General features: G+C 45.9%; 4 protein-coding genes across 8 annotated transcripts in view; 2 read left to right on the top strand and 2 right to left on the bottom strand.

The window, feature by feature from the left end:
* Positions 1-2,513: 2,513 nt before the first annotated feature.
* On the top strand, positions 2,514-6,826 carry msraa (methionine sulfoxide reductase Aa). 3 transcript variants are annotated; one of them, XM_086018808.1, is made up of 7 exons: positions 2,604-2,778; positions 2,870-2,988; positions 4,752-4,820; positions 5,023-5,142; positions 5,242-5,346; positions 5,512-5,618; positions 6,478-6,826. In XM_086018808.1, exons 2-7 carry the CDS (start codon positions 2,907-2,909, stop codon positions 6,646-6,648), a joined length of 654 nt encoding a protein of 217 aa, XP_085874934.1. In that variant the 5' UTR covers positions 2,604-2,778; positions 2,870-2,906; the 3' UTR covers positions 6,649-6,826. The 3 variants fall into 3 exon arrangements, with proteins under 3 accessions (XP_085874935.1, XP_085874934.1, XP_085874933.1); XM_086018809.1 differs by lacking the exons at positions 2,604-2,778; positions 2,870-2,988 and adding an exon at positions 2,514-2,577; XM_086018807.1 differs by having other exon boundaries at positions 2,606-2,988.
* Positions 6,827-7,110: 284 nt separating this feature from the next.
* The window catches only part of igf2r (insulin-like growth factor 2 receptor), a 42,301-nt gene continuing 22,680 nt past the window's right edge, over positions 7,111-26,731 (top strand). Inside the window, exons 1-5 of one of the 3 annotated variants that reach the window (XM_086018798.1) lie at positions 7,111-7,465; positions 13,327-13,473; positions 20,798-20,871; positions 23,502-23,690; positions 25,188-25,327. In XM_086018798.1, coding sequence (XP_085874924.1) covers positions 23,512-23,690; positions 25,188-25,327 — 319 coding nt within the window. In that variant the 5' untranslated portion in view covers positions 7,111-7,465; positions 13,327-13,473; positions 20,798-20,871; positions 23,502-23,511. Of the gene's footprint in view, positions 7,466-13,326; positions 13,474-17,607; positions 20,872-23,501; positions 23,691-25,187; positions 25,328-26,731 lie in introns of those variants that run through there. The other 2 variants (XM_086018799.1, XM_086018800.1) reach the window with 2 other exon arrangements.
* Positions 7,715-11,059, bottom strand: LOC147128344 (12-(S)-hydroxy-5,8,10,14-eicosatetraenoic acid receptor-like). Its single transcript, XM_086018805.1, has 4 exons — positions 10,734-11,059; positions 10,084-10,336; positions 9,770-9,922; positions 7,715-9,676 (listed from the first exon to the last, which is right to left on the bottom strand). Exons 1-4 carry the CDS (start codon positions 10,883-10,885, stop codon positions 9,206-9,208), a joined length of 1,029 nt encoding a protein of 342 aa, XP_085874931.1. The 5' UTR covers positions 10,886-11,059; the 3' UTR covers positions 7,715-9,205.
* Positions 14,505-18,900, bottom strand: LOC147128345 (12-(S)-hydroxy-5,8,10,14-eicosatetraenoic acid receptor-like). Its single transcript, XM_086018806.1, has 3 exons — positions 17,998-18,900; positions 16,761-17,342; positions 14,505-15,442 (listed from the first exon to the last, which is right to left on the bottom strand). Exons 2-3 carry the CDS (start codon positions 17,301-17,303, stop codon positions 14,978-14,980), a joined length of 1,008 nt encoding a protein of 335 aa, XP_085874932.1. The 5' UTR covers positions 17,304-17,342; positions 17,998-18,900; the 3' UTR covers positions 14,505-14,977.

A 26,731-nucleotide genomic window follows, 5' to 3' on the forward strand; every position in this document is an offset into this window, starting at 1 on the left:
TTTGAAAATCGTGTTTGAATTGTGACTAATGTGCCGTTGTTGTCATTAGGCCTCTCTCTTGGCATTCACCGCGTGCCTTAATTGTATGGACATTTAAATCAAGGTCCGCTGTGAACACGACGAGAGACGACCCGCTTTGCACGTGATCGCCGACTGCATCGGCTGGCCTACTTTTCCTGCAGCCCCCCCCCCTCCCCGCCCCCCTCCACCAACATGGTACAATCTGTTCAATTCCACCGCAGCCCTCCTGTGTCATCCTTTGCATTCACCTCCATCACCTTCACTTGTGACCTTGTGGCTGCCACACCAACTGTGAGTGTTCCCGCAAAGCGCACACGAGTCAAATGTGGGAGAAGTACGCTAAGCTCATTTGAACGCGCTGCGTTTTTCGTTTCGGTTTTCGAAATCTTGTCATTTCTCGCCATTGGCAATCGAGTCGCAAGAGACCCGAGAGTGTAAATCCACATCTTATGAAGACAGGATTTGGCATTCAATGCAGCGCGGAGCACAAATGGTGCCTTTTTTTTTTTTTTTTTTTTTTTTTTTTTGCTTTTTCTTTTTTTGTGCACAGGCGTCAGGTAAAAGCAGCGGAATGGCGCTTTAGGCAGCACTTGGGCCCATTAAAACCTCCAGCCTCCATTATCCAGTCGCCATAATGCATCTACTTATAGAGCGCTGCATTAATGGCTCAGCTGCAGGGGTGGTGATGAGAGGGAGGGGGGGGGTGGAAACAATGATGCTGATGCTGGGACTTGACATCATCACCCATGTGAGACCCCCCCTCCCAAAAAAAAAAAAGAACAAAAAACAGCCATCCTGCAGCATTTTTGTGGCGAATGGAGCTGCAGTATTACATGCTAATGACCCAGATAGCGAGCAGCAGCTTCCATTGCAAAGGGGGAGGGGGGGGGGTGCTTGCCTGCCTTTTGTGGGGGTCGTGCATAAACCTGACGACCACAGAAATCAATCGCATTGAAACAGAAACAGAAATAGCAGGTCCCGTGTGCGTTTAAATGATGCCAAGTGGCCTTTACAGCGTGTCAAATGTAATTCAGCAGGAGGCATGTTCAAAGTATTTTGGACGAGGGCGTATGCGCAGTCTCGTACAAGACGCGCATGCACAGCACAACCGCACATTGCGTCTTTTTTTTTTTTTTTTAGTGCACAACATAAATTAAGGTTTCGGAAAGGTAAACATTTAAATATGGTTGCATCGTCATGAACATCAAGTACAATCTGAAACAATACCTGTCAGCGAAAATGACGCAGTTTGATGTATTTTTTTTTCTTTTTTTTTTTTTTTTTTTTACCGCGCCTTTACCGATGCCTTTTGAAAGCGATGGAAGAGGAGGCCACTGCTGGTTAGTCTGTGTCCGACGATGGAGTGCTTTGGAGCGGCTCGCCGAATGCGCTTCACGCGGTCCTCGGAGCCCTCTGCCAGAGGTCCGCGCAGGGGGGGAGGGATGAGGATGCTGAGGGGCCGGGATGCGGACGTCGGACCTACATCCTTTGTTGTTGATGTTCTCGCATCTTAGCTGAGTCCAGGGAAGCTCCCGAGGCATTCCAAGGAGAATAGTGCATCCTAACATGTTTTAGGAGCGCGTGAGGCTGCAGCAGGATGAGGATGAAGGATGACGATGAGGAGCTGGGCGCAGTCAGATGGAGAGAGGATGGGGAGGGGTGGTCCTCTGTTACATCCTCAGCCTCCAGCTCTGCACCCCCTCCTCCCTCCCGCCCCTTTGCATCCTCTTCTATGTACCAGCTCAATGAGGGTCCAGTCTATTTTTTTTTTTTTTTATTCAACATGAGTAAGTCAAATATGAGCTAAATAGGCATGGAAACACATATGATCCCCAAATATGAAACAGTAAATGTTCACTGGGCTTTCAGGGCTACTGCTGTGAGGAAAGCGGTGACAAAAAAAACGGGGGGTTTTTTTGTCATTATTTCCAGCTAAATGGAGGCCTTGAGGTGTGTATCTATAAGACTGCAATTTGGTTTCACTGCGCAGCACATTCATCCCCCGCACCGTCGTTTTAGTCATTCTAACGTGAAATAAAAAGGACAAGCAGTGGTCCACATGGGCTCGTCTCGCATCCTCCGTCCTGTCGTCCATTCCTCCCCCACTCAAGCTTGCAGACCGACTGACTGACGGGTGGGGGCTGGACTGCGCCACTGCAGCCACACACTCCATGAATGTTATTATCATTAAGGAGACACCTTTATTTTGTGTTACTAACACAAGCCATCCTCAATTCCATGGAGGACCTTCCCAATTCACCCACCGGACACGTTATAAGGAACAGTTTCTAATGATAGGCCCAAATGTTTTGCTAACGTAAAAATTATTATATTTTAAGAGGTAAATTAAGAATATCTGTATGACTGCTTATGGCTGGCATCACAGTTTATTGCACTGCATAGCACAACCACACGACTCCTTTGGGAATTTGCTCGCTTCACTGTCGTTTTAACAAAATATCCGCATAATCATTACAGTGCGACGCTCTTATGATGGTATAGTGCATTGTGAATAAGGCGGCCTGTAAATGGGGTCTTTTCCAATTTTAATAGTGGGTAAGTCTAAAACCAAGGTAACAATGCTGTGTATGATGTCATTTTAATGCGGCAAAAGGCAGCAGAGAGGTCAATAATTCACACGGGGAAGGCCGGCGTTTAATATTTATTATAGATCGAGTACGACTCCGTGTATCTTATGTGTGTGTGTGTTGGTAATCCAAGTTAAGTAACGCGCGTTGTTACACAAGGGTTACTTGGGTAAGCAGGTGGATGTTGCATAGCTAAGCTAACCGAGTTAGAGGCTAACTGGGCTAGTTTGATCAATGGTCCTCTCCTCGTCTGCCTCCAGACTAAGTGTTATCTGGCGACATTTTGTCAACAGTCGGATGGGAGACATGGCCTCCAAGACTCAGGTGCCGAGTCCGGAAAAAGCGCTCCCCGGCCGGAATGAAGCTATCAAAGTGTCCGGTGAGTGGCTTAGCTTTAGCATGCTAGGTTCGGGATGACGACACGATTTTCGCTCACTTCAATGTCGCGAAGAAACAAGATTGCAGTTGTGTGTTGGTGTGGATATAGTTGGCGGACACATTAAGGCATCAACAATAGTCGGTGTAATGTATAAATTGTGTGAAAACAAGTTAGTTTTTAAAGTTTCTTTTTCGACAGACATGCGCATGCGCAATATGTATTCGCTTCCGCGTAAACAACGACAAATCATTACGAAGATAATCATCTTCGAAATGAAATTTACAATTAAGATGACTTCGATTGTCCTGTTTTTTTGTGTGTGTGTTTGACCTGGCCAAACATATATATACCACCCATCCCACGTTGACAATGTCAGCAAACATTAATAGATAATGCTAGTACTAACAACTGTTAACCACTGGTAATCTTTGCTAACGCTGCAGCTCTGCGTACCTTCTGGTTTTGAGGTAATAGTGCTTTGACCCCAAATTGTAGTGATCGGGAATTATGCACCAAAAAATAATCAACTGCATTCACCATTATGAGACATTCATTGCACTGGCCAAGTGAATTGTCAAACCGTCGCGTGACAAGCACCACACGTTGCGGACTGTACTCCCGTTCGTCCATCTGCTTACACAGGATATGTACTCTTTTATTTTTAGCGTTTGAGATGGGAGTGTGTGCGCGTGTGTAGAAAACAACATGACTGCTGTCGGCTTTAATCTGGCAGCCGTTCCCGTTGGCACCACGGCGCTCTCCTCTTCAGTACGAGTGGGGCTGCTGAGTGTTGGCGCGCCATGAATAGATGCGCGCCGGAACAGAAGAGCATCCATTCATCTGCCTGTGCCTTTCACACAGAAGCCAGCTCTTGCAGGATGTCGCTTCATTTGGCTGCGCTCGCTTTCACACAGCAACACAGCAACCTGCTGTCAGATTAGCTAATCGCCACCAAGTGGACGAGGGGGGGGCCGGAGAAGCGGCAGTAAAACAGGCCAAAATCCACATAGGCGTGCTTTAACCAAATACGAGAGTGTCGAAATAAGTGGAGTGGGAGTGACATGTGGTAGACGGCAAATTTCTGTCCCACGTTTGCGTTATTCACTTCCACACAGAAAAACAACTTTGTCCCTCCCCCGTCGGTGCTGTTTATGGGGGAAAAAAGCCTGCTTTCCCTGGCAGTATAGAAGCGGTTGAACTCGTTTGCAGCGCCCCCTGTAGTCTAGCAGTTTCAGATGTTTAAAAATGAATAGAAGTCAGTGGTGATGTAAGCACTGCCCAATGCCGATTGGCTCACACACGGGTAGGCCCGAATGGAACTAGAGCAGCACTAATGCGTGCGTGTCAGAAAGCATCTATGTTTAAAAAAAAAAAAAAAAAAAAAAAAATGTTATAAGCTTATTATGTCGATGACGGCCGCAGAGACAAACACGCGCGCACTCACACTACAGTACATACTTATGAATCATTGCATATTCATAATACTCGTAGAGCATTACTTATAAGGCACACATTGTTTTTCGACACCCTGTTTTTGTGTTTGACATTTTCCTCACGAGATATGAGCAAAAATAAAGAAATGTGGAAAAAAAAAAATGAAATACATTAATAAAATGAAAGAAATGTGTGTCGATGTTTGTTCATGGCAACACGTCTACATAATGTGACACAATAATCACGAACATTGCACAACAACACAATGCGTGCGCGTGTTATGCAAACAGTCTACATGTGTGTAACGTCTCTTCCCCGTTCGTCCTCAGCCACGCACGCCGTGAATGGCAACAAAGCCACACCACCGTTCCCAGAAGACACGCAGATGGTCGTTTTTGGTGAGTAGCGGTGGGCCCGGAGATCTTCAGAGCAGAAGTAAACAATGTTTCACAATTGGGGCGTTTATATTGCAGCTTTTCCATTTCATCCACTGCATATGGCAATAACGTTCAATCAGTCGAACTATCCGTGGTCCAGCAAAGCAGCTGACCGTTTGTGTCTATGTGTGTGTGTGTGTGTGTGTGTGGTGGTGTCCCGCAGGGATGGGCTGCTTCTGGGGGGCAGAGAGGAAGTTTTGGCTCCAGAAAGGCGTTTACTCCACTCAGGTGGGCTACGCCGGGGGGTACACGCCCAACCCCACCTACAAGGAAGTGTGCACAGGTACAAGCACGCACGCACGCACGCACGCACACACACACACGTTTGTCGATATTTCGTACCGTCAATGTTACATAGGTGCAACTTTGATCTGGTGTTAAGGCATGACGGGACACGCCGAGGTGGTCCGAGTGGTCTTTTATCCAAACCAGATTTCTTTGGCCAACCTGCTCAAGGTCTTCTGGGAAAGCCACGACCCGACGCAAGGTACGGTGCGCACGCTCGACGCCCCGCATTTTTGCTTGGAATTTAAAATGTTGCTGACTTTAGCAGCGTTCTTGCTGGGTGTCGCTTGTAACCGCACAGTAGAATGAAGTCAATGTTTAGTTTGGATTTTTTTTTTTTTCTCCCCCTCGGCGTGCGTGCGTTCAGGTATGCGTCAGGGCAACGACGTGGGTACGCCGTACCGCTCGGCCATCTACGCCTGCGCCCAGCGGCAGCTTGAGGAGGCGCTCGCGTCCCGAGATCAATACCAGAAGGTATGCGTGACATTGTCTGCGCTGATTGATCGGATTGCGTCGCCACTCTGCCATCGTTTGCTCGTGACTTGATGTCTAATTGATAGCAACGATGTGGTGAACGTCTCCATTTGCTTTCTTCTATTTTCTCACCAGATTGTACAACCCCCCCCCACCCCCCCGCACACACACACCTCAATTCCCCCTCCCGCTCCCATCTGCGTGTGTGTGTGTTTGTGAGCAGTTGGCCCAAAGCAAACACACACACACACACACACGCACACCCCCACCCACCCACACACACACACGCACACACACTCTTGCCAAACCATCTGGGTCCTAAATCTGTCCTTTGCAAAAGTCACTTGAGTTGCAAAACTAACACATGCACACGCACACACACACCCCCACCCACACACACACACACACACACACACACACACACACACACAATGTTCCTAAAAGCTTGAAGCCTAAAAATGTGTTCAAAAGAAAACAGAACTACTGTACATTAAAAAAAAATCATTCCAAACACAATAATCCTGTCATGACAAAGTGATATTTTTTCAATATGTTTTTGTTAATGTCAAATAATATCAATTAGCTCACAAAACAACATATTTTTACTGTTTTCATGCAAACTCTCTCTTAGTTAGTGACGTCTTATCTCGTGTACAAAAAGGCAACAACCACTCCCAAGGCAGTTGATAAAAACCTGCTTCGTACCGGCCATGCGATACTTTTCTAGTCTTATCTTGACCTCGTCCAACGGGACCAAAATGAAGAATGAGTTCTTTTGCTAATAATGACAACAGAGGCTCCTTGGTGGAGGTAACTGGACGTGAATGCAAATTGATTGTCGGCGTTTGTGCTCGTGCAGGTTCTGACCGAAGGTGGTTTCGGAAGCATCACAACAGAGATCGCGGAAGGCAAACCCTTCTACTACGCCGAGGACTACCACCAGCAATACCTCAGCAAGAACCCGGGCGGTTACTGCGGGCTGGGCGGGACCGGAATCTCCTGTCCAATAGGAATCAAGGAGAAGGCCTAGACGGCCAATCGCGGCTTTCCAAAAAAGAAGAAATCAGGTTTTTCTTTCGCATTGGATATCTATGACATAATCTGCCTGGACTGAAGATACAGCTCACCTTCATGAATGAATGCTTTTCAATATGTTGTACAATTCTGCACACCCGGAAAATTAAAGAGACATTTTTGATGCACCAAAACATTAGTGGGAGAGGATAATTCAGTATTGCCCTGTGACACAAATGACCCCACTACAAGTTAGGTTTTTTTTGTTTGTTTGTTTGCTTTGATTTGGGTTCAAACATGACATCAATAGGCTGGTTATGGCAGCACAGACAGGTCTGCTAAGGTGGTTTTCCGGGATGGGTCACGTGAGACTCGCAATCCAAGCACGAGCAGTTGTGGCATTAATTTCGGGCGACAGAAGAGGGCGCTATTGCCCAACATGGGCAATTGTTTAGACTTGTGGTGGCACATGCAATGTATATTTTTGAAAGGGTTTAGTTCCAATTTTACTTCATTTGTACAATGCAGAGTATGGATAATCTTTCTCTGAAGCCGTCACTGGCTCCCAACTTCAAATCCTTGAATAGCGGCAGAAGATTGTGGTCAAGCATTTGTTGACATTTCTGAGATTTCATGGTTCATGGGATAACATGGTGTCGTCCAGAAGAAGTCCCAGACCTTCACATTCGCACCACCATACGAGGAGGTTCCCACTTCCCAACAGTCAAGTGCCACATGCCTTCAAATTAAAGCGAGCTCGTTTCCTCATCCAACTACCGAATCACGCTGCCAAACACGAAGTTCCCCTGCCAACAACTTCAAGGAGTCATCACGTAAGTGTCACATGTACAAACACCTACAACTTAGCGAAATAATTATTATCAGAAGCTAATGCTGCTAACGCCGCTAGCCAAAGCTGATCGTTGACATTATGGTGCTTCGGCCGATCACGTCCAAGTGGTTCTTTCGCTCTGGAAATTCGTATTGCCGAGCTGCGAACTCATTGGTGAAGAAACTTGATGTGTTAATTGTTATTGTTAATTTGATGGAAGCGGCCAACAGTTACATTTTGTAGACATATCATGAGTAAAGATTATTTGGTTTAATTTGACACTTTTCACACTTGATAGGTGGGCAGGCACTCAAGACACAGATATTTGTGTACAACAGACATTTTTCTCTCTCATAATACAGAAAACAATTTGATTCAGCCTCAAGCGCCACCACTAACTGCCGCCAGAGGGCAACAGAGGCTTAGTTCATCTCCAGTGCAGCGTTGCTTCACTTCTCTCATAAATAATTTAACGCGTGTGTTAATACTTACCTTTTTTAAAAACTTTTATTAATACTTAACTTTTTGACTGTGGTTGTAATTCGAACACCTGTCATCAACGTTATGATAATTAGCACTTGTCATGAATTATCGGGAAGGTGCTAAAAGACCGCGACGACATGTACGTGACTATTACAAGAACAAACGCAGAATACATCAATCATCGATACAAGCTGGAACGTGAAGCTCAAAAGATTAAATGACGATATATATAGAGCATAAACGCTTGCAAAGAAACGAGTTTGACAGGGTTCTGCCCCCGTCGTCATGGCAACGTGCTGTCTCCCATTGGGTCTCGCACTAAAATGGTTCCGAGTGAGAAACAAGCCCATTGCCTTCAGTCCTGTTTCCTATAGTTGGTTCCATTTTAAATTGTGTCCGAGTGGACACAAATTCAAATACAAATAGAGGCGCGTGTTTGACAAATTGCCTAAAGTGCAACGACTCTTCAAACAACATACATATCGATGGCGTCGGGCCAAAACCTTGTACCTCAGAAATAGTCACTTTTCAGAAAATGGCAAGTTTGTTCAACCATTAACATTGCGTCGTGAAAGAGAGCAAAACATTTTCAACACTTTAGATTGAGCAATAATGTGTACAAGTAACATCCACGCGTGCGGACTGAGCAATGGTATAGATTTTTGAAAAAATATGAAATTCACCAAAATGTGACTTATGAGGTTTTGGCCCAACGCCAGTGATATAACATAATAGATAATATTCCTAATTTCATGGTCTTTATTCTTGTTTTTTTTAAGACTATCTTTTGGAATCTGGCTACAAAAAATGCCAATGTAACATCCGGGCCTCCTTAAAGTGGAAGTCAACGCAAACATTTTTTTTTCAGGAAGCCCACTAGTTGAAACAGGGCATTCTGATCAATATTGCGTTTGTGGAATAAGAGTTAATCCACCCATTTTTGTCCATCTCCGGGGGCGGCCATTCTGTCTTCTGTGGACTGAAAATGACATCACAACTGCTCACAATGACCAATCACAGCTCAGATTCAGAAACAAGGTCAGCCGTGATTGGTCATGGTGAGCAGGTGTGATGTCATTTTCAGTCGACAGAAGTAACAAAATGGCCGCCCCCAGAGATGGACAAAAACGAGTGTATTAAAACGTCGTGTTTCAACTAGTGGGCCTGCTGGGAACATATTCTTGAAAAAAATATGTTTGGGTTGACTTCCGCTTCAATAATGGATTCTGATTGTTAAAGACAAACACCCAACTGATATTCATACTTGTAATTTCTCAATCATTGGCAAAGAAAGGCTCCTCCCTCCAGAGGTGGTGGTGGTGGTAGTGGTGGCGGTGGTGGTCTCGGCCTTGCGCAGTCTCTTGTGCAGGAAGGCCGGACAGAAAGCGTCCAGGTAGGCGTCCTTGAAGCCCGAGTGGCAGAAGCAGTAGACCAGCGGGTCCAGCAGGCAGTCGGTGAAAGACAGCACCATGAGCGCGTCGTACACTTGGACCACCACGTCCTCGGCCTCCTGCCATTCTTTCAGACGCACGACGAGCAACGCCGCTCGGGCCGCGGCGCACGGCAGGAAGCAGACGGAGAAGATGACCGCCACCGACGTCACCACGCACGTGGCTCGCCTCAGTTTGGCCTTTTCCCCCACCGTCTTCTTCCGGAGCCGGCGCACGATGCGCACCGTGCAGTAGAGCAGGATGACGAAGGGGACGAGGATTTGCGAGAAGAACACCACCTGCGCTCGCGCGGCACCGCCGGAAAACACGCACAGTGGCAATGAGTCTCCGACCGTGCGTTTGAGCGGACGTACGCGGCTCGGGCTCAGTACCTCTCTGAAGGTGTCGGTGACGTCATGGTAGAAAGTCTCGACGCCCCGACCGTGGCTGTTGCAGCACTCGAAGGTTTTGAGCATGGTCGGGATGGTGAGGGGCAACAGCAGCAGCCAGATCACCCCCGAGATTTCCGGAGATTTCTTCAAGATCTTGACAAATCCCGCAAAAGTGAAAGAAAGGAGGCAAGAAGGTTTTGACTCCGAAAGGCTTCTTAAGCTCAGAAACTGCGTTTCTTTCTCCAAGTACGCTAGGAATAAAATCGAGTATGAAGGGCAGCGCGGTGAGCAGGGGGCGGGTCCCGAGGCAGTACCTTGACGAAGTTCCTCCGTCCGAGGTGCACCACGTTGAAGTAGCGGTCCAGCGACAGGGCGACTAAGAAGGCGATGCTGGCCCCGCGGTTGAGGAAGAGCATGAAGAGCATGGCCTTGCACATCCAACTTTTGGGACTGCGCCTCTGGCCCAGCTGGTAGCTGGAGGCCTTGGCGGGGAGGCAGGCCACCAGCAGGAAGTCGGCCACCACGATGTTGAACAGGAACACGCTCTTGTTCTTCCAGAATTTGAACCTGCAGCAACCCGGTGGAGGAGCGGCGGAAGGGAAATGTAGCAATGTATTTTGCATCGCGGACGACAACCCGAAGGAAAGGAGGCGTTTATTTGAAGCAAGCTTTTATTTGAGCTGCGGCACGGGTTGCTGTGGATGTCCCACTTAAAAAGGGACGTTTATACGAGGGATTCCGGGAAAGTCATTGCGATGAGGTATTTGTTGTCGCGGCTAAATGATTTGAGGTGAGGTGTTTATTCGTCGTAAACCAAGCCAACTAGCAAACAGCCAAGATTGAATAATTCTTCGCCGAAGCGGCTTTGGTATTCCTCCCCAAGAGTAAAATGGTGGAGGTTGAAGCGCTTCTCCACAGCGAGTCTTTGCGCATCAAATGGACCGAGGTGAGAGGTGCGGTTTACCTGAAGACGAAGATGTAGAGGACGGACAGGTTGAGAGGCAGACCCAGCGCAAACTGTCCAACGACGATGCCCGAGAGGACGTTGTACGTCAGGGCGTTGCTCACGTTGCAGTGGTCCAACTGGCCGTCCACAAACGAGGCCTGGCTTTCCATCGTCCGCCTCCGCTTCTGCCGCTGGATCTCGTCAAACTGAGCCGCGTCCGCCCGAGAGTCGGCTGGAGTCTGAGGCACATTCCGCGCAAGCGCTGGGTTAGTAAACGCCGGGCTCAAAGGTGGCGACTGCCGCCAGACAGATGTGTGACGGCATAAGAGCCGGGCCGTCCTCTTCTCGTCCTCCCCCGCGCAGTGAGAGAAGGAGCCTCACACTTGGAGGTGTGGTTTCAAGCCCGGGCCTCCCCTGACTCTGCATCCTCTCGCTCCGGCTCCCGTTTCCCCCCCCCCCCCCCCCCACGCATCCAGTCGTCCGCCGCCATGAATGGATGAATGCGCTACGAGTCGACGGTGTTTCCCGAGCACTTTGCTGGAAAGAGCTGCGAAATTCCTCAGGTGGCCGCGACAGACACTCACTCATGTCTGCACATGTCCCGCTTCGCGCCAGCCCACCAACATGTCCGCGGCCCTCTGGATCTTGTCTTTGTTTGAGGTGAGGCCGTGATTTTTCTGTCATTGATGGCAGACTTGAAACAAGGTGGTTATTCGTTTTGATTGACTTGACAAACATCGGTGCTTCTTTGAGGAGAGGTGTTAATTCGTTGCAGTGGATGGCGAGTTTGAAAAAAGGAAGTGCCTCTTTGGGGTGAGGCATTTGAGGGGAGATGGCCGACAACAACAATTCCGTTTATTAGAAGTGAGGTCTCTATTTGTTGCAGTGGCTGGTGCGCTCGATTGTTGAAGCGAGGCGTTTGTGGCCGTTTCTGTTGCACTTGAAATGGCGAGGCGTTTATTCGAAAGCAAGTGTTTGTTTCAGGCACTGAGGTCGCCGACTTTGTTTGGGCTGATTTCCTTTAGGGTGAGGCGTTAATGAATTGCTTTCAAATCCGACACATAGGGAAGAAACCATAGGTTTTCATTTGAGGTGAGGTATTTATTGTTGGAGTGGATGGAGCACTTGACAAAAAAAAAAAAGATTATTTGAAATAAAGCATTTACTCGTCATGGATGAGGCCCTTGAAAAAAAAAAAAAAAAAAGGTGTTTATTGGAGACGAGGCATTTACGGGCTCTTTGCAGAAACATTACCCTGCCCGACAAAAGTCCGGCCGACGACTGAAGACTCAGAGGGCAATCATTCATTAGCCGGTTAGTCGCTCCGCTTCACAGGCATTTTTGTGATGTTGCCATGGCGACAGCAAGAACCGTTTGAAGGTGGCGCAGATGAACGCGATCGCGGGAGCAGGAAGCTGTTTGTCTTGTGGCTTCCCCCCCCACGTACGTGCCTCTCACAAAGCACGCATCTCGTTTCGCAATCTCATCTCTCCCTCTTCCTGCCTGCGTGCCACGCTTCGAGATTGCTTCGCTATTAGATGGGCCGCTCGATGCGCCGGTATGGTTTCAACGCCGTAACCGCAACCGCTAAATGCTGATGTTATTAGCAACTAGGGCTGCTCGATGAAGCGGTTTTGAACCGAAACGGAATTTTTCTGGATCGAGCGATGTTAAAAACGATCAAATCGGCACGTTCGATTTTTTGGTGAAGTTCAATCGACTGGTATTTTGAGTTCAAAGGAAGAAAAATGAAGTTGAAATAAAAGACATTCAAAATACTTCATTTTTCACGATTTTTTTATTCCACCAAGAAATCGTAATCGTGAAATCGGGTTTGAGAGAAAATAATCGGGCTTTTCTTGTTAGGCAAAATCGAACAGCCCTATTAGCAACCTTATACTGCAATCAAAAAGCAGCATTTTGGGAGAAAAAAAAACAAAAAAAGCCCTTCTCATCTTTCCAAAGTTATCAACCTTGATTTTGCGTGCCGCGACACATCCCACCTGTCATTCCCAGCTTCATCTCATCCATGGAACCAAAAGCAAAACCGGCCTGCCCGATGACTGTTGTGTCCCGACACGTCCCGCCAGGGCCGAGAACCACCAAACATTTCAACACAAGATCACAAAATCTCCCACAGGATTTGTTAGCGGATGAACACACAAGACAAGCTTGGTTTCATTGTTGTCACCGAAACATTTAAAGAAGGTGATTACTTGGGTGAGGCGTTTGGAACAAAGTCTTTGTTTTAGGTTTGGCATTTATACAGCTCACTTTTAATAACCTTTTTTTTTTTTTTTTTGTCCAGTACAAAAAACGAAAACGGCCTCCCTCAAATACATTTTTTTCAAAGTGTGGCATCCGCAAGAACAAATGCCCGGCCTAAAAAAAATAAATATCTACTAATTTGTCCCGATGCATCACATAATTCAACTGAAAAGCCTTCCCGGAAATAAATACCTCGCTTTTCCATGTGCACATTCTTGCAACAACTTCCACATTTACGGGAAATGCTTTTCACCTCTTTCCATCGACATGTTGTGAAGGTAGACAAAGCGATGACACACAAATGAATAAAAGTGAGCTCACGCTGTCTGACATCTATTTTTAGACGCACGGACGCGTGCACGCACTCGCCATCTGGATGACATCATCGGACGTGTCATGTGATCACCCACGGGATGACATCATCAAGGTGATGACCCTAATCCATCTGATGACTGCTCCGGGTCGTGGTTTCCACAGACCCGCTTCCATGGTAGGAAATATACCGGTAGATATTTTCAAAGCTTTATTTAAAAAAAAAAAAAAATACTTTTAATACATCAAGGGTGAAATTTTGTCAGTTTGTAATCTTTTGATTCGATTCCCAAATGATGAAAGCTGACCTCCGTTTAGCCTTAAAGGAAGTCGGCAATGACAAAGTGACGTGAATAATTGACGTTTTTTTTTTCCCGTGAGGACCTTCAGCTGTTGCGCAACACACAGTGTGAAGTCATATGGGATTGTTGATTATTTCGTCATGCTTGTCAAACGCGCGAGCACATTTCTGATTTCTCCCGACCGCACCGGACACTTCATTAGGTACACCATCCGTTGACACCTAATGTAGAAAAGACAAAAATACCCCGTTTTAAGTTTTTGTTTTGTTTTCCTCAGTGATGTGCACTGCTTACATGGAAAAAAAGTTGATTTGAATTGCGGTGTTTTTTTTTGTAGTGGATGACACTCACAAAAAACATGTTTTTATTTTGTGAGAGCCACCTTTGAGGTGAGGCCTTTATTCTTTGCTGTGGTGGATAAAGTTAGAAAAAGGTGTTGATTAGAAGTGAGGCTTTTATTTTTGCAGTGGGTGACACACTTGGAAAACAAGTTATTCGACGCGAGGCGTTTATTTTTTGGTATTGGATAACACAAAAGGAGGTGCTTATTTGAGGTAAGGCTTTTATTTTTTTGTGTATGATACATTTGGAAACAACAACGTTTTTATTTCAGGTGAGATTTTTTTTGCTTGAACCAGATGACATATCTGGACAAAAATAGATGTTATATCAAGTTTGGTATTTTTTTTTTTATAGTGGACTGGAGCATGGCCTTCAGTGGAAGTTAATACGGGGAAAAATATGTTGCAAAAAATGCTTTCAAAACTCCTTGATATCAGGAGAAATCAATCAAATTTGGAGGCTGAAATAACAAAAGGAACATTGGTTTTTAGACATGTCATTGCCGTTTGCTTTTTTTTTTTTTTAAGAAGCAAAGTGGAAAAATGGATTCAAATTGCAACGATCCTTGTTTTTATTTATTTATTTTAAATTCAAGGCCATAGTGCCCAGCTGTAATTTGGAAGGCATCTGCTATTATTTCATAGAATCATGACAAAAGGCCACTGGAGACCGGAAGCATGTTACCTCATCGTTCAGTTACTATGACGTAGACACGTTACATGCAAAAAAGATCAACTTTTCATTTTCACTCCCACATTCAACAGAATCCAATTCACTTTTCATTCAGTCAGTCAGTCATAGACTAACGTGTCCCCTTTCAATCCAGAATAGCAGACCTCTGGGCGTACTTTCATCATATATACCGGGATATATATATATATATACATATACAGTAATTTTTATTTATTTATTTTTTTTTTTTTTTTTTAAATCCGGTCTTTGTACAAGTGATTGACTGGAGTCCCAGTTTAAGAATGAAGTGCACATGGCAGCTCGAGTTCAAGGCGGAGCCTCCCGGCCGGCGTCCGGGCCCGCCCCTCAGATGACGTTGTTGCGTTTGGGGTTGGACGTGACGTTCCCCGTGGAGCTGTCCATCGGCAGCGGGCCGTCCTTCAGCAAGAAGGGGAAATAATTGGACAAGTAGAGCGCCTTGAACTTGGTGCTGCAGAAGCAGTAGACCAGCGGGTCCAGCAGACAGTCCAAGTAGGACAGCACCATGAGGCCGTCGAAGGCCACGGCCGCCTTGTCCTGGTAGGACTCGCGCCACTCCTGCACGCGGGCCACCAGCAGCAGCACCCGCGCGATGCTGCACGGCAGGAAGCAGAGCGAGAAGACCACCATGACGGTGGTGACCAGGACGACGGCCCGCCGCAGCTTGCTCTTGTCGCCCACCGTCTTCTTGCGCAGGCGGTTGACGATGTGCACCGTGCAGTAGACCAGGATGATGAAGGGGATGAGGATTTGCGTGAAGAAGACCGCTTCTCGTAAACTGTCCACCACGTCCTGCCGCGCGCCAACGACAAAAGGCACCAGCGTCAAGGGCACCTCAAAGCAGCGGCACAACTTCAAACGGAACGGTCGCCGGTCAGACCTTTGAGTCGGTCGATATTAGCTCTTTGGAAATCAGCAATAACTGGCCTTACTTATAAAAAAAATATATATTTATAAATATTGAACACATTACGACATAATATTCAAACATCCTCCTGAAAAATTTGCAACAAAATCGGCATAATCGGCAAAATATTGTAAAACAGTCAAATGTTCTGCCGGTCACTTATATTTTTATTGTAAGCATTAAGGGACCAAAAAAAAAAGAATTACAATTACAATTTTTTTTTTTTAATTCATTGACCAATTAATTGGTTATCGGAATTGTATTGCGCCAAATATCGCAATATCAAGCTGAAAAAAAAAAACAAAAATCCAGACTGTTCGGGCCCTAATATTTAGCCATCGTTTGTGTCGTTTTTGACAGTATACCTACTTAATGTAATGCCGTTGCATGTGTGCGTGCGTGCGTGTTTGCGGTGTCACTGACATCCTCCGGCTGGCCCACGAGTCAACAGCAATGCTAAGATAGCGCCGCGGTGATTTTTTTTTTTTTTTTTCTTTTTCGTCAGCTGACCTTTTATTCCTCACGCTCAACCTGACTCGTTGACTCAAATACAATTTACAGTCTTGGAGGAACGTACTCTGAGTTTGTAAATATCCGACAATTACGGATAAGTCTTCAATTACCTTAATGGAAAGCGCACGTTAAAAATATTGATTTAGAATGTTCCGCAAGCCAAACGTTTGACTTTTGTACTACAATTTAGAGTCTCGGTATACACAACGTACAGTATGCGTTTTTCTATATTGAAATCAGTTTGGACTAAAGGACGTTTTATTTATTTTTTTGTAAACACTGAAGACAATTTAGATGTACCAAAAGTACATTTATACACGATAGATCAAGGACAATCAAGAGTCTTCAATCTACTCAAGATATGTGTTCTTTTTCAGCTTACAGAGCTGAATCCAACATATGTTTTTTTTTTTTGTTTTTTTGTGCGTGTGTGTGTGTAAACACAGAAAGCAATTCGGAGCGATCGGCGCGTGCACGTTTCGGAGATGTGGCAGGAAGCTGGAGTAGCAGCCGAGATCCCATGTCAACTTTCTTCCCATGAGGCCCCCGCCGCTAACCGCTGAGCTAACCGTTGTATTAATAGACCGGAGCCAATGAGCCCATTGGATCAACAAGCTTGCTTGGACTGCATGCAAAAAAACAACAAAAAAAAACCAAAAACCAAACAACCCTCCCCACGGTCGGCCATACCTTGATGAGGGCGTCCTCCTGGTTTCCGTCACTCTTGTGGCTGTTGCAGCAGTCAAAGTTCTTGAGCATGGTGGGGATGGTGAGCGGCAGGAGCAGCAGCCAGATGAAGACGGAGATGTGCGGCGACTTCTTGAGCGCCTTGAGCAGGTTCTTGCGGCCCGGGTGCACCACGTTGAAGTAGCGGTCGATGGACGTGACGGTGAGGAAGGCGATGCTGGCCCCCCGGTTGAGGAAGAGCATGAAGAGCATGGCCTTGCACACGGCGTCGTTGCTGTTGCGCCGCTCGCCCTGGATGAAGTTGTACGCCTTGATGGGCAGGCTGAAGAGCAGCAGCATGTCGGCCAGCACCAGGTTGAACAGGAAGACGTTGTTGGTGTTGGACTTCCAGAACTTCAACTTGAAGATGAAGAGGTGCAGCACCGACATGTTGAGCGGCAGGGCCAGCATGACGATGACGATCATGACGGCGGCGTAGAACTTGTAGAGGCCCTTGTGCGTGGCCTCGCAGTCCTCGATCAGCTGGTATATGGAGCCGTTTGCCATGCGGGCGGCCGGAGGCTCCTTGCGGGCGGGGAGGCGTCTCTGGAATCACAATCGGCGTTATTGACCTGGGAACTCCCGAGCGTCGAAACTCGGGTCTGCGAGAGAGAGTGCTGCGCCGCGGCGGGAGCGATCGCAGCGCTTGGAGACCGCACCCCCTGCTCCCGATTGTACTATCTATCAACTGAAGTGGTAAACTTGCTGTCCACCCCGCGCCGGCGTTGGACACGGTCTGAGCAGGCGTAAGGTTTTGGTCTTGCCCCGCCTTATTTCTCTGAGCTACTCCATCCCTACGTCCCCGCCTGGTGCCATCCGATCAGCTGCTCCTCAAGGCACCGAGGTCCAGGCGCACGAGTACGACAGCGTGAACAGTAACTACGCTTGATGAAACCAGTTCCATTCTTTATATTCTCTTTTTCTCTGGGGAAAAAAAGACGCAGCTGCTATTTTTGTCGGAGGGCTGGAACAAATGAATAGCGAATCAATTTAACGGGGAAAACTGGTTTGGATATGAGCTGAATTAAGTGACAAGCTTGGTCATGGAACAAATTGAATCCAAAATCAAGGCGTGACTAGCAAAAGGTTGAGGATATGGGACGAGGACTACGCCATACTGGAGAGGATTTCGGAATCGCGCGGAGAAAGGCGCCGTTGCGAGGTGTGCCGGTTTTGCTGTGAAGGATTCCATCGTGCCTACCTGGGAAAGCAGCTGCTAAGCGCGGTGGGGTTTTCCTGATTTTACGTCTCGCAGCCTGCAAGTCCTCGTACCGACGATACAGACTGAAGAGCCGACTTGGAATCCAAAATCCCACAACCCCGTCCGACTGGTTCCTTCACTGGAATCGGCCCAAAAAGTTCCAAGTTGCTTTTCAGCGAAAGGGGCTCCTGACGGGTGCAGGTCCCGGCCGGCCGAGGGTGTTTTTCCGCTAGCGGTGCTTCTCTTGACACCGGCGAGCTCCGCGACTGGAAGTGATTCACAGCGGCAGAGTGGCGCAACTGGTTTCCGCGCTCCAATCAAGGCTCCTCCTTATAGCCCCGGGAGGTGAGTCAGCGAGGGCCCGGCCGGCCCAGCGTACGGCCCACGCTGGGATGGCTTCACGTCAACACGGACATGCCTATGGACGACGCGCGCGCCGACGCGGCCGACGGGCCCTCGCAGACATCCCGCTGCTATCTCTTGGCACCAAGTGTGAGAACTCTGCGCCGAGCTATTCCGAGGGCTGCTTTCTTCAATCCCACAAGCTGGCGCGTCGCTGAGATATTTTCTCATGAGCGACAGCTTCCCGCTGCGCCCGCCGATCTCGGCTTCTCTGGATTTTAGCGACGGCGGCTCGGCCCGCGCTCGCCCTAGAATGAAGCTAACTAGTGTTCGTTTGGAGTCTTCGCAGGTGTCTTTGTCCTCGATCCGTAGACGTGACAGTAGTTTGTCAGGAGTGACGGTTTCGGCCGTGGCCTCTTGGCGGTAGCCCCTGAGCGTCGCTTACTGTGCTGGAACTGCCACAGTGGGACTCGATTGGGATGTCTGGGAATTAACGGTGGAGCTTCTGATTTATGCCAATGTGGAAGGAGAAGCTGCGAGGAATGCGGTGTTCCTCAGGGAAGAGGAGGAGGAGGAGGAGGAGGTAGTGGAAGGGTTTTCACGCATGCCTCCTGACTCGACAAGTCCGGACAGCTCGTTCCACGGCAAACTTTCTCCCGGCAGACGCTGCGGGATTGTCCCAGATGCTCAATTCCAGGACTGGACGATAAGGACTTCAAACAAAATCGTTTTTTTTTTTTTTTCTTCCCTTAACAATCAAATGCTTTAACCCGTCCAGCCCGATTTGGTTCCTGTCTCGGCTAAAAACAAAGATCCCCACGTCCGTTTTTTTTTTCTATTTTTCTGTTTACTTAGGAGCTAACCTTTGAACCCCTTCTCCGCAGACGACATTTTATTTGTCAATGACGTCTCGTGGTGGAGGATCAAGGCGGGGCAGGATTGTTGTAAAAATCAACGAGCTACTAAAGTGACAAACAGCTCCGAGGCACTTTTATGGACCATAAAGATAATGCCGGCTTGTTTATTGATGTGCGTTGTGATGTTTGACTGGTCGGCGGTTGCCAAAGTGAAGTTGTTTTGGTTTACCACTTTTTTTTTTTTTTTTTTTTCCTTTTCTCCTTCAAATATGACTTTATAAGTCATGAAATGATGATGACTCATCAATACTACACATTTCTCTAAAAATACTTTGTATGATCACGACTTTATTCCCATGAAGTAGGACTTTTAAAAAAGATATATTCATGTAAGATTACAACTTTCATTCACGTTACAACTTTTTTTTTTTTTCCCCCCTTACATCAATGATGTTTAACACAAGTTTCCTTTGTGACCCTCAAAATGGCAAACGTCACCAGTCGTGATGACTCAGCTGAGTCAGCATTAAGTTCATCCTTCGGCCGCTTTACCGACTCAAATGTGATTCAGCTCCAACGGTGACGCGGTGCTGCTGTTTTGGTTCTGGAGCTCAAGCTAACTAACTCTCTTAATGTGCCGGTAGCGAGGCGATGTTCCACTTCTCGCTTGAACGGACTCCTTTTGGCATCCAAGCGAAACGCTTATTGTCTCACAGTCGTCTGTTCCCTCTCGGATCTTTCATTCCTTTGCCTCGCCCGCCTTGTTTTGCCTCGGGACGTCTTTCAATGTCATACTGACATCGCAGCCAACTCAAACGCACCTCAGATATTACGCACAAACTGGCGTTTAACCTCAAAATCGTTGGCTGGATGCTTCACGATGACTTTTCTTTCGGGATTTTTTTTTATGACACACGCAACTCGCATAGCCTCACAAAGGGCTGTGATGAGAATCACCAGTTTGTTGTCGTACTGTCACGCATCAGTTGGCAACCAAGTCCGGTTTAGTCTTAGCTGATGTCTTGAAGGCCGTCGATGCAGCACGCAGAGTGGCGAACCACATTTGCCACGGGCCACCATTTCCATCTCGTGCAAAATGTAACATCCGAGAATCCAGATAACCGATTCATCGGTCGATTATTTTTACAAATACAACTTTTGGTCCCTAAACACTTTGAACAACCATTATTTTCTTTCCCAAGAAGAGATGACTTCAAAATAAAAAACAGAGACTCCTTTCCCATGTGAAAACACTTTGACAAAGTTGGATTTGAAATACTGTATAGCAGGGGTCCCCAACCACCGGGCCGCGGTGGGCCGCACAGGTAAAAGAAAAAAAAAAAAAAAGTACAGTACTTGGGGTTTATTTATTATCCGAGGCTGAAAAACATGTTATTTTGAAAAGTGACTGGATTACATCCATTACATCCATCTACGACTGACTCTTAACGCATGTCAAGTTGTCGCCGTTGCGTAACGCTAATATGAAATGCACAAGCTAGCAAATGATTAAAATGAACAGACGTACTTTGAAAGAGGGTCAGCAAAAGTTCCTCCTTGAGAGAGTTTTGAGAACTCAGGAAGTTGATTTTGGTTTTTAGGGCGGTGGACGGAAGGATGAAACCGCAACACGCTGACACCATGGCCAACCCCGTACCAGGAAGTGAAATAAAAGGTTAAAGAGAAGTTCATCTCTGTATGTACAGTTATGCACATTATTATCCATGCACCCATTCTCCCAACCGCTTATCATCACCGGTGTAGTGGCACTTCACACATGTACGAGGAGCCCTGGAGCATAAACAGCCCTGCCTTTGGCAGCCTGACTGAGATAACCTTCATTGGAACAACTCTACAGCAATATTTGGTCACAAAAATGTCCCATTTCAAAACAATTTTCTTCATCGTTCAAATACAAATAATCAGTTCCAGGCAAGGAATGTCAACACCTTTTGGTCATAAAACTAATCACTCTGAAGACATTTCATGGAAGTGTTAAGTTAGGAAGTGCAACATCTGTTATCAGTCAGCATGCCCCTGACATTAGTTTCGCTTCACTTAACACTTTTTTTTTTTTTTTAACCAGCGGACAAATGAGTAACCGCCACTCAAGTGTAGAATTGAGCTGAAATAAAACTAAAATAAATTAGTCACTGTTTGAAGGTAATGGAGAGGGAAGAGGAAGGTAAATGCCATCTTGCTCGGTTAGCATTTAAATTTGCCTTAGTACATTTGTTAGCAACGCATATTAAACCGGTTTACAAATGTTAACTGTCACAGAAGTGTAATATGTTAAAATAAGTTACAATTGAACGTAATATAATCAAAACTACTCATACGGGTAATGGAAAGATAAACGCAAGGCTCCACATAGTCTGTTTAGCCTGGACCCTTGTTAGCTTAGCTTGAGCCAAAATTAACAAATGCACCTATTGTAACGTTCTTTTTCTAATGATTCGATGTGCTCTGTATTTAATACTGTGTACCTGTTTTTTTTTTTTCCTCATTGTGCTGTATTATTTATGTGGACGCATACAATTTCCATACAATCCCCCTTGCAATGTTCACAGAGTTGAGCTCATTTTATCAGCGCAAGCGCGTGCAATGTGGCTGATGATAAAGACCGCACAGCACATGGAAGTCATGCGTTAGAGGCATTTCGGAGAAAGTCAAAACACTTGCTGGCGTCCCCTAGCCTTAACATCAAATCTCTTATTTATTTTCACAGTAATCAGATTTGCAATTTCAATCTGTTTGTGCCCCCTTCGCTAAGAGAAAAAGCAAATTACATTATTATTATTATTATAAACACATTTTCTCCGTTTTGGTTTATTTCTTTCAGGCCCACCAGTTTAGAATCACTGTTGTGCAGCACCATGTAACATTCAAAATAGTGTTTTTTTTTTTTTTTAGGCTTCCAAGGAATTTAAAACTTGTTTGTGCACTTTTACAATCGGGATGTTTGCATTTTCCGTGAAACCAAATTACAAATACAGTCGACTTAAGTGGGCTTCATGAGGCAAGCATTCAACGTGTACACAAACACAACACTAAACTATTTGAGTTTTTTTTCCCCCCTTAGCAGACGAGTTGGTGCCTGCGTGTTTTGGTATCGCCATGCCTTTCCTGAGTGAAGGCACGTCTAGATCTTAAAAATCCCTCAATGTATGATGACAAGTGCAGACACATTTACGTTTTTCTTGAGTGGAAATGGAGACAAAACTGTGCAAACAAACTCCTACGTTCCAGTGTTACCAAATGAGTCTGAAACTGGGTGACAATTGTGAAATGCAGTTATGCTGCCCTCATCTGGTCTTCTGCTAAACCGTTTTTTAACAGAATGTATTTAGTGGACTGGTGGTTAAAGTACTGCACTTGAGCAAGGCACAGGTGCACTCCAGCTTCATGAGTTATGAGGTGCTAGATTTCTTACCTACCCCTTACACTCTGGCCTCTTTCTTCAGTGTGCAAGAAAAAAAAATACAGCATATTTAAATTGAATTTCCCCTTGAGGGATTATAATTAGTACAATAGTTTTATTTATTTTTTATTAATAAACGCTAAGCACCAACTCTTAGTTTCATTCCATTCTCCAGTCTGGATGCAAAGCTTATTATGGCCTTATTTCATGTGTGAAGCAAAGCGCACTGAAGGCGTAGACGTGAGCAAACGCAAATATGATAATGATTCTCTGAAGGAGGGAATGAGGTCACGTTGGGCAGATGAGTCAGGTGCGATCGTTTTTGCTCCAGTAGAGGGCAGGCCATTTCAAGGCTCTCAGTTTTGTTAACTTTATTTATTTAATGTGGAAAGGCTTAACGTCACTTAATGTCTGAAAACCGTGATTAATCGTCACCAAAATTCATGTGCATATCTGTACTCATGCCCACTTGGACCTCTGAAAATATTGCCCCAATATTTTGGATGTTATGGACAGTAACGTTTTCCTCTCGATAGGTGCTCACTACATCTTACTAACGCCTAATGAGGAAAATGTTAATGTCCATAAAATCCCAGAGATTGAGACGTTTTGATATTTTCAGAGATTGAAGTGGGCATATTGGTACAGATTTGCATGTGAGTTTTATAGCGGTTTCCTGAGGCTGACCGGAAACATGTTTGTTGATCATTGTTAATTTGTTAGCTTGACTAAATTGACGTGCCGGTGCCTGAATGTCCCACGCTCCCTGAAGGCCGCACGTCTGAGCACCCTGACAGTCATGTGACGTTGAATCATGTGGCGCAGTCACTTCCGAGCGAGCGATTCTTCTCCTGACGCGCTTATCATGTCGTCCTGCTGAACAGCCGCTCGAGCATGTTTTTACCGAAGCACGGCCGGCGGCGCTTGCCTCTCGGGCGCCTGCTTTGCTTGGTGGCGAGTGTGGGATGTTTGCTGCTCCTCTCCGGAGCGACGATGGCGACTGCTGCTGCCGCCGCTGCGGCGGAGGGGGAGGAGGAGAAAGAGGCAAGCCCGTGGTACCAGGACCTGTGCAGGTATAAACACACCTCCAGTGCAAACAAACAACGTAGGCTTCCATTTCAACTCGTATAAGATGATATTAACACGAAGTCGCCTAATCACACACATCCAACTGTCTGCTGGGTCATGTGATCGGGCTCCCGCTTCTTGACATTCGAAGGTCTGGCGAACATGAGTCAGCCATTGCTTTCTTCGCCTCGTCAACTTCTTCACAATAGTTCTTCTCTTTCGAGGTCCATTTTTGTCACGGGTAGAGTGTCCTGAGTAGCTTCGAAAGTTCATTTGGGATACATTCATGTTTGCGACCGTCTGAGCTGGCTGTGGTCAAGCTAAAGTCGCGAGCTAGCGGCTAAACGGCCAACGTGCTGCGCTGACAACATCGCATCTCCTCTCCTCCCTCTAGCAACGCGTAGCTGTCAAATATTGACACAGCAGCGAGCTAACACACAATTATTTAGTCCAACAAACGCTAACATTCAATTTTTGAGCCGTAATAGGTCAATAGTAACAAGATGTGATGCTCATTATTACGACAGGCAAGATATCAGTTATATTTGGCATGCTTTGGTTAAAAAAAAAAGTCAAGAATGATTATCATTAGGTTTGTGCATCCCTCCAAATAAAAAAACAATTCCATTGCTATCTCAATAGCTATCGCGATACTTGGGTTACGGTACGATTCAAGAACGGTTTCAATTTTCAAGTGGGACAATTCAGTGGGATTATGATTCGGTTGGATACGGTAGCATTTGTCATGTTTATAATATACAACAACATGTTAAAGAGCTCCAAAGCCCAAACTGTTCAAGCTAATAATTTTAAAAATCATCAGCAAGCGCAAACAAACTTATACCTGGTGTGCATCTCATAAAAAGATGATTCGATGCGTCTCATTACATGAGGTGCGATATGAGTCAAGAGCGGTACATTTTCAAATGTAACAATTCGATTTGGTTCAGTTAAATCAAAACCAATTGTTGGGTTCAAATTGCTTTTAAATATACCCCAATTAGAAATGTTTTAAGAATATTTCTTGCAGAAATTGGCAAATTTTTGGGACGTTGTCTCATGCCTATCCTCACCCTGCTCCGCATACTGCTGCGCCAGTGGTGAGCCTGGCTGTTGTAAGATTGACAACTGTGTGAATAATTTGGTCGTCTATTATTAAAGTGGGAACCCATTGCGATTCTTCATTACCACTGCAGGATTTCATCACCAAGTCGAAGCAAGCAGCCGACCGCTGGCGGCACTTGCCACTGACCACAGCAAAAATGTAGACTGCCGAACAAGATTTAGCGCAACTAATTCTCAGTCTAACAAAAGCTGGCATCACCATTGGGTCAGCTGTATGTGGGGCGGGATGAGGGTTGACGCTCTGCATGACCCCCCCCCTTCAAACAAAAACCTGTCAAAATGTGTATAATTTTTTTTCTCCTAGCACCGCCACAGACACGTCTAACAAAAGTGTCCGAGCTGCTTCTTGTTCTTGATTTTATTCCATTTTTTTGTAGCTACAAATGGGAGGCCATCGACCTGGATAATAAAATAAGCTACACTCTCAAGCTCTGCGATTCGTCCCCGTCCACTCCATGCGGCGAAGGCACGGCTGTCTGCGCCCGCGACTTGACCAGCGACATTCACCAGTCTGTCGGTTAGTCCGTTGTGTCCTTCTGTCTCGTTCTATGTTTCTCCCGAGGTTAGTTCAATAATAGATTGATATGAGTCTTTCCATATTTTTGGGAAATTTTTCATTTTGCGGCTTGTGTAGTTCATACTGTATCCTTGCTGACTGCACATATGTATTTTGACAAAAGGGATATTATTCCAAGAGGAAGCATTTATTTTACACTTATTCTGTCAAGAAAATATTTCAGTGGAAGTTGATCAAGTTATATTAACATGCTAGGCAAAAAAAAAATGTTACAAATCTTGTTTGATCAAGCAGCATCAGGAATCCGAAATACAGAATTTTGTGAAAAAATCGCAGACATTATTTTCTGGATCCATCCCCCAGACTTTGTAGCTCAGCTATCTTAGCGGTGTTGCGAGTCGCGCTGCCGATTGATTGCTTTATGCAAGCAGCCTGTTGAACTCGCTCTCGTGTCCCATGACTGCCACACGGCGCACGATGTTTTACAGCTTTTTCAGTCACAATGTAAGATGACGAAGAGACGCAGTGGGCATGTATTGTTGCGGTGCCAAGAGGCCTGTCATTTGGATGACTTCGTCATCGTTATCATCCATTTAGTGTACAATACAGGAACAAGCAATTTGGCCAACAGTCATTTGCCTTTCTTTGCTTTGTCGTTTTCTGTAGTCCTCTTTATTTGATTTGAATCAGTGATGGTTTGTTCGCCACTTATTGGTCAGACTCTAAAGAAGAAGGTTTAACGCTCCTGTTAATTTGGTTTCTTTGGAACAGCGATTGTTTTTTAAAACAATTGTTGTGTACTACAAATGCCTGTTACGCCGTCTTATTTGGGGTGAGTGGGTAACTCCCTGTATTGTGTAATGTCATTTATATGGCTCATTTCCTTTTTATAGCAGCAAAACAAAGCCTTAAATCGCAACGCTCAGAGTCTGGCGGTCATAGGTATGAGGCTAGAATCATGTACACGACGGGGTGCTCAGGACTGCAGAAGTCAAAACGCAAGAGGCTTGTCACTAACCTCGCAGACGCAGTAATAAAGTCATAATTACAGCAAATCTCTCTCTTTTTTTTTTTTTTTTTTTTTTAAGATTTTGGGCAAAAACACGTCCTGACAAATCAACTTGAATTGCACCAAGTAGTATCCATGCTTATGTTGGATTCAATCCACTTGCTGTGAAGTCCTCAGAGGTTTGGAGGCCTCAAAGTTGTCAGATTGGACAACGGAGATACTGAGGATCGTCTTTCTTTTGGTTGCTGCCAAGTCGCAAGTATTAAACGACTGGACGGTGGAGGTGCTCTGAGTGTGGTTACCAAGGAAAAAACTTTTCCCACTGCTGTTTATTTTTATCGACGTCAAACATGGCAGCTGTGACGAATGATTTTCTCAAAGGGCAGCGGCTCAGC

The sequence above is a fragment of the Filicampus tigris genome, chromosome 20 (assembly GCF_054856515.1).
Source record: "Filicampus tigris isolate MCC_2025a chromosome 20, RoL_Ftig_1.0, whole genome shotgun sequence".
NCBI lineage: Eukaryota > Metazoa > Chordata > Actinopteri > Syngnathiformes > Syngnathidae > Filicampus > Filicampus tigris.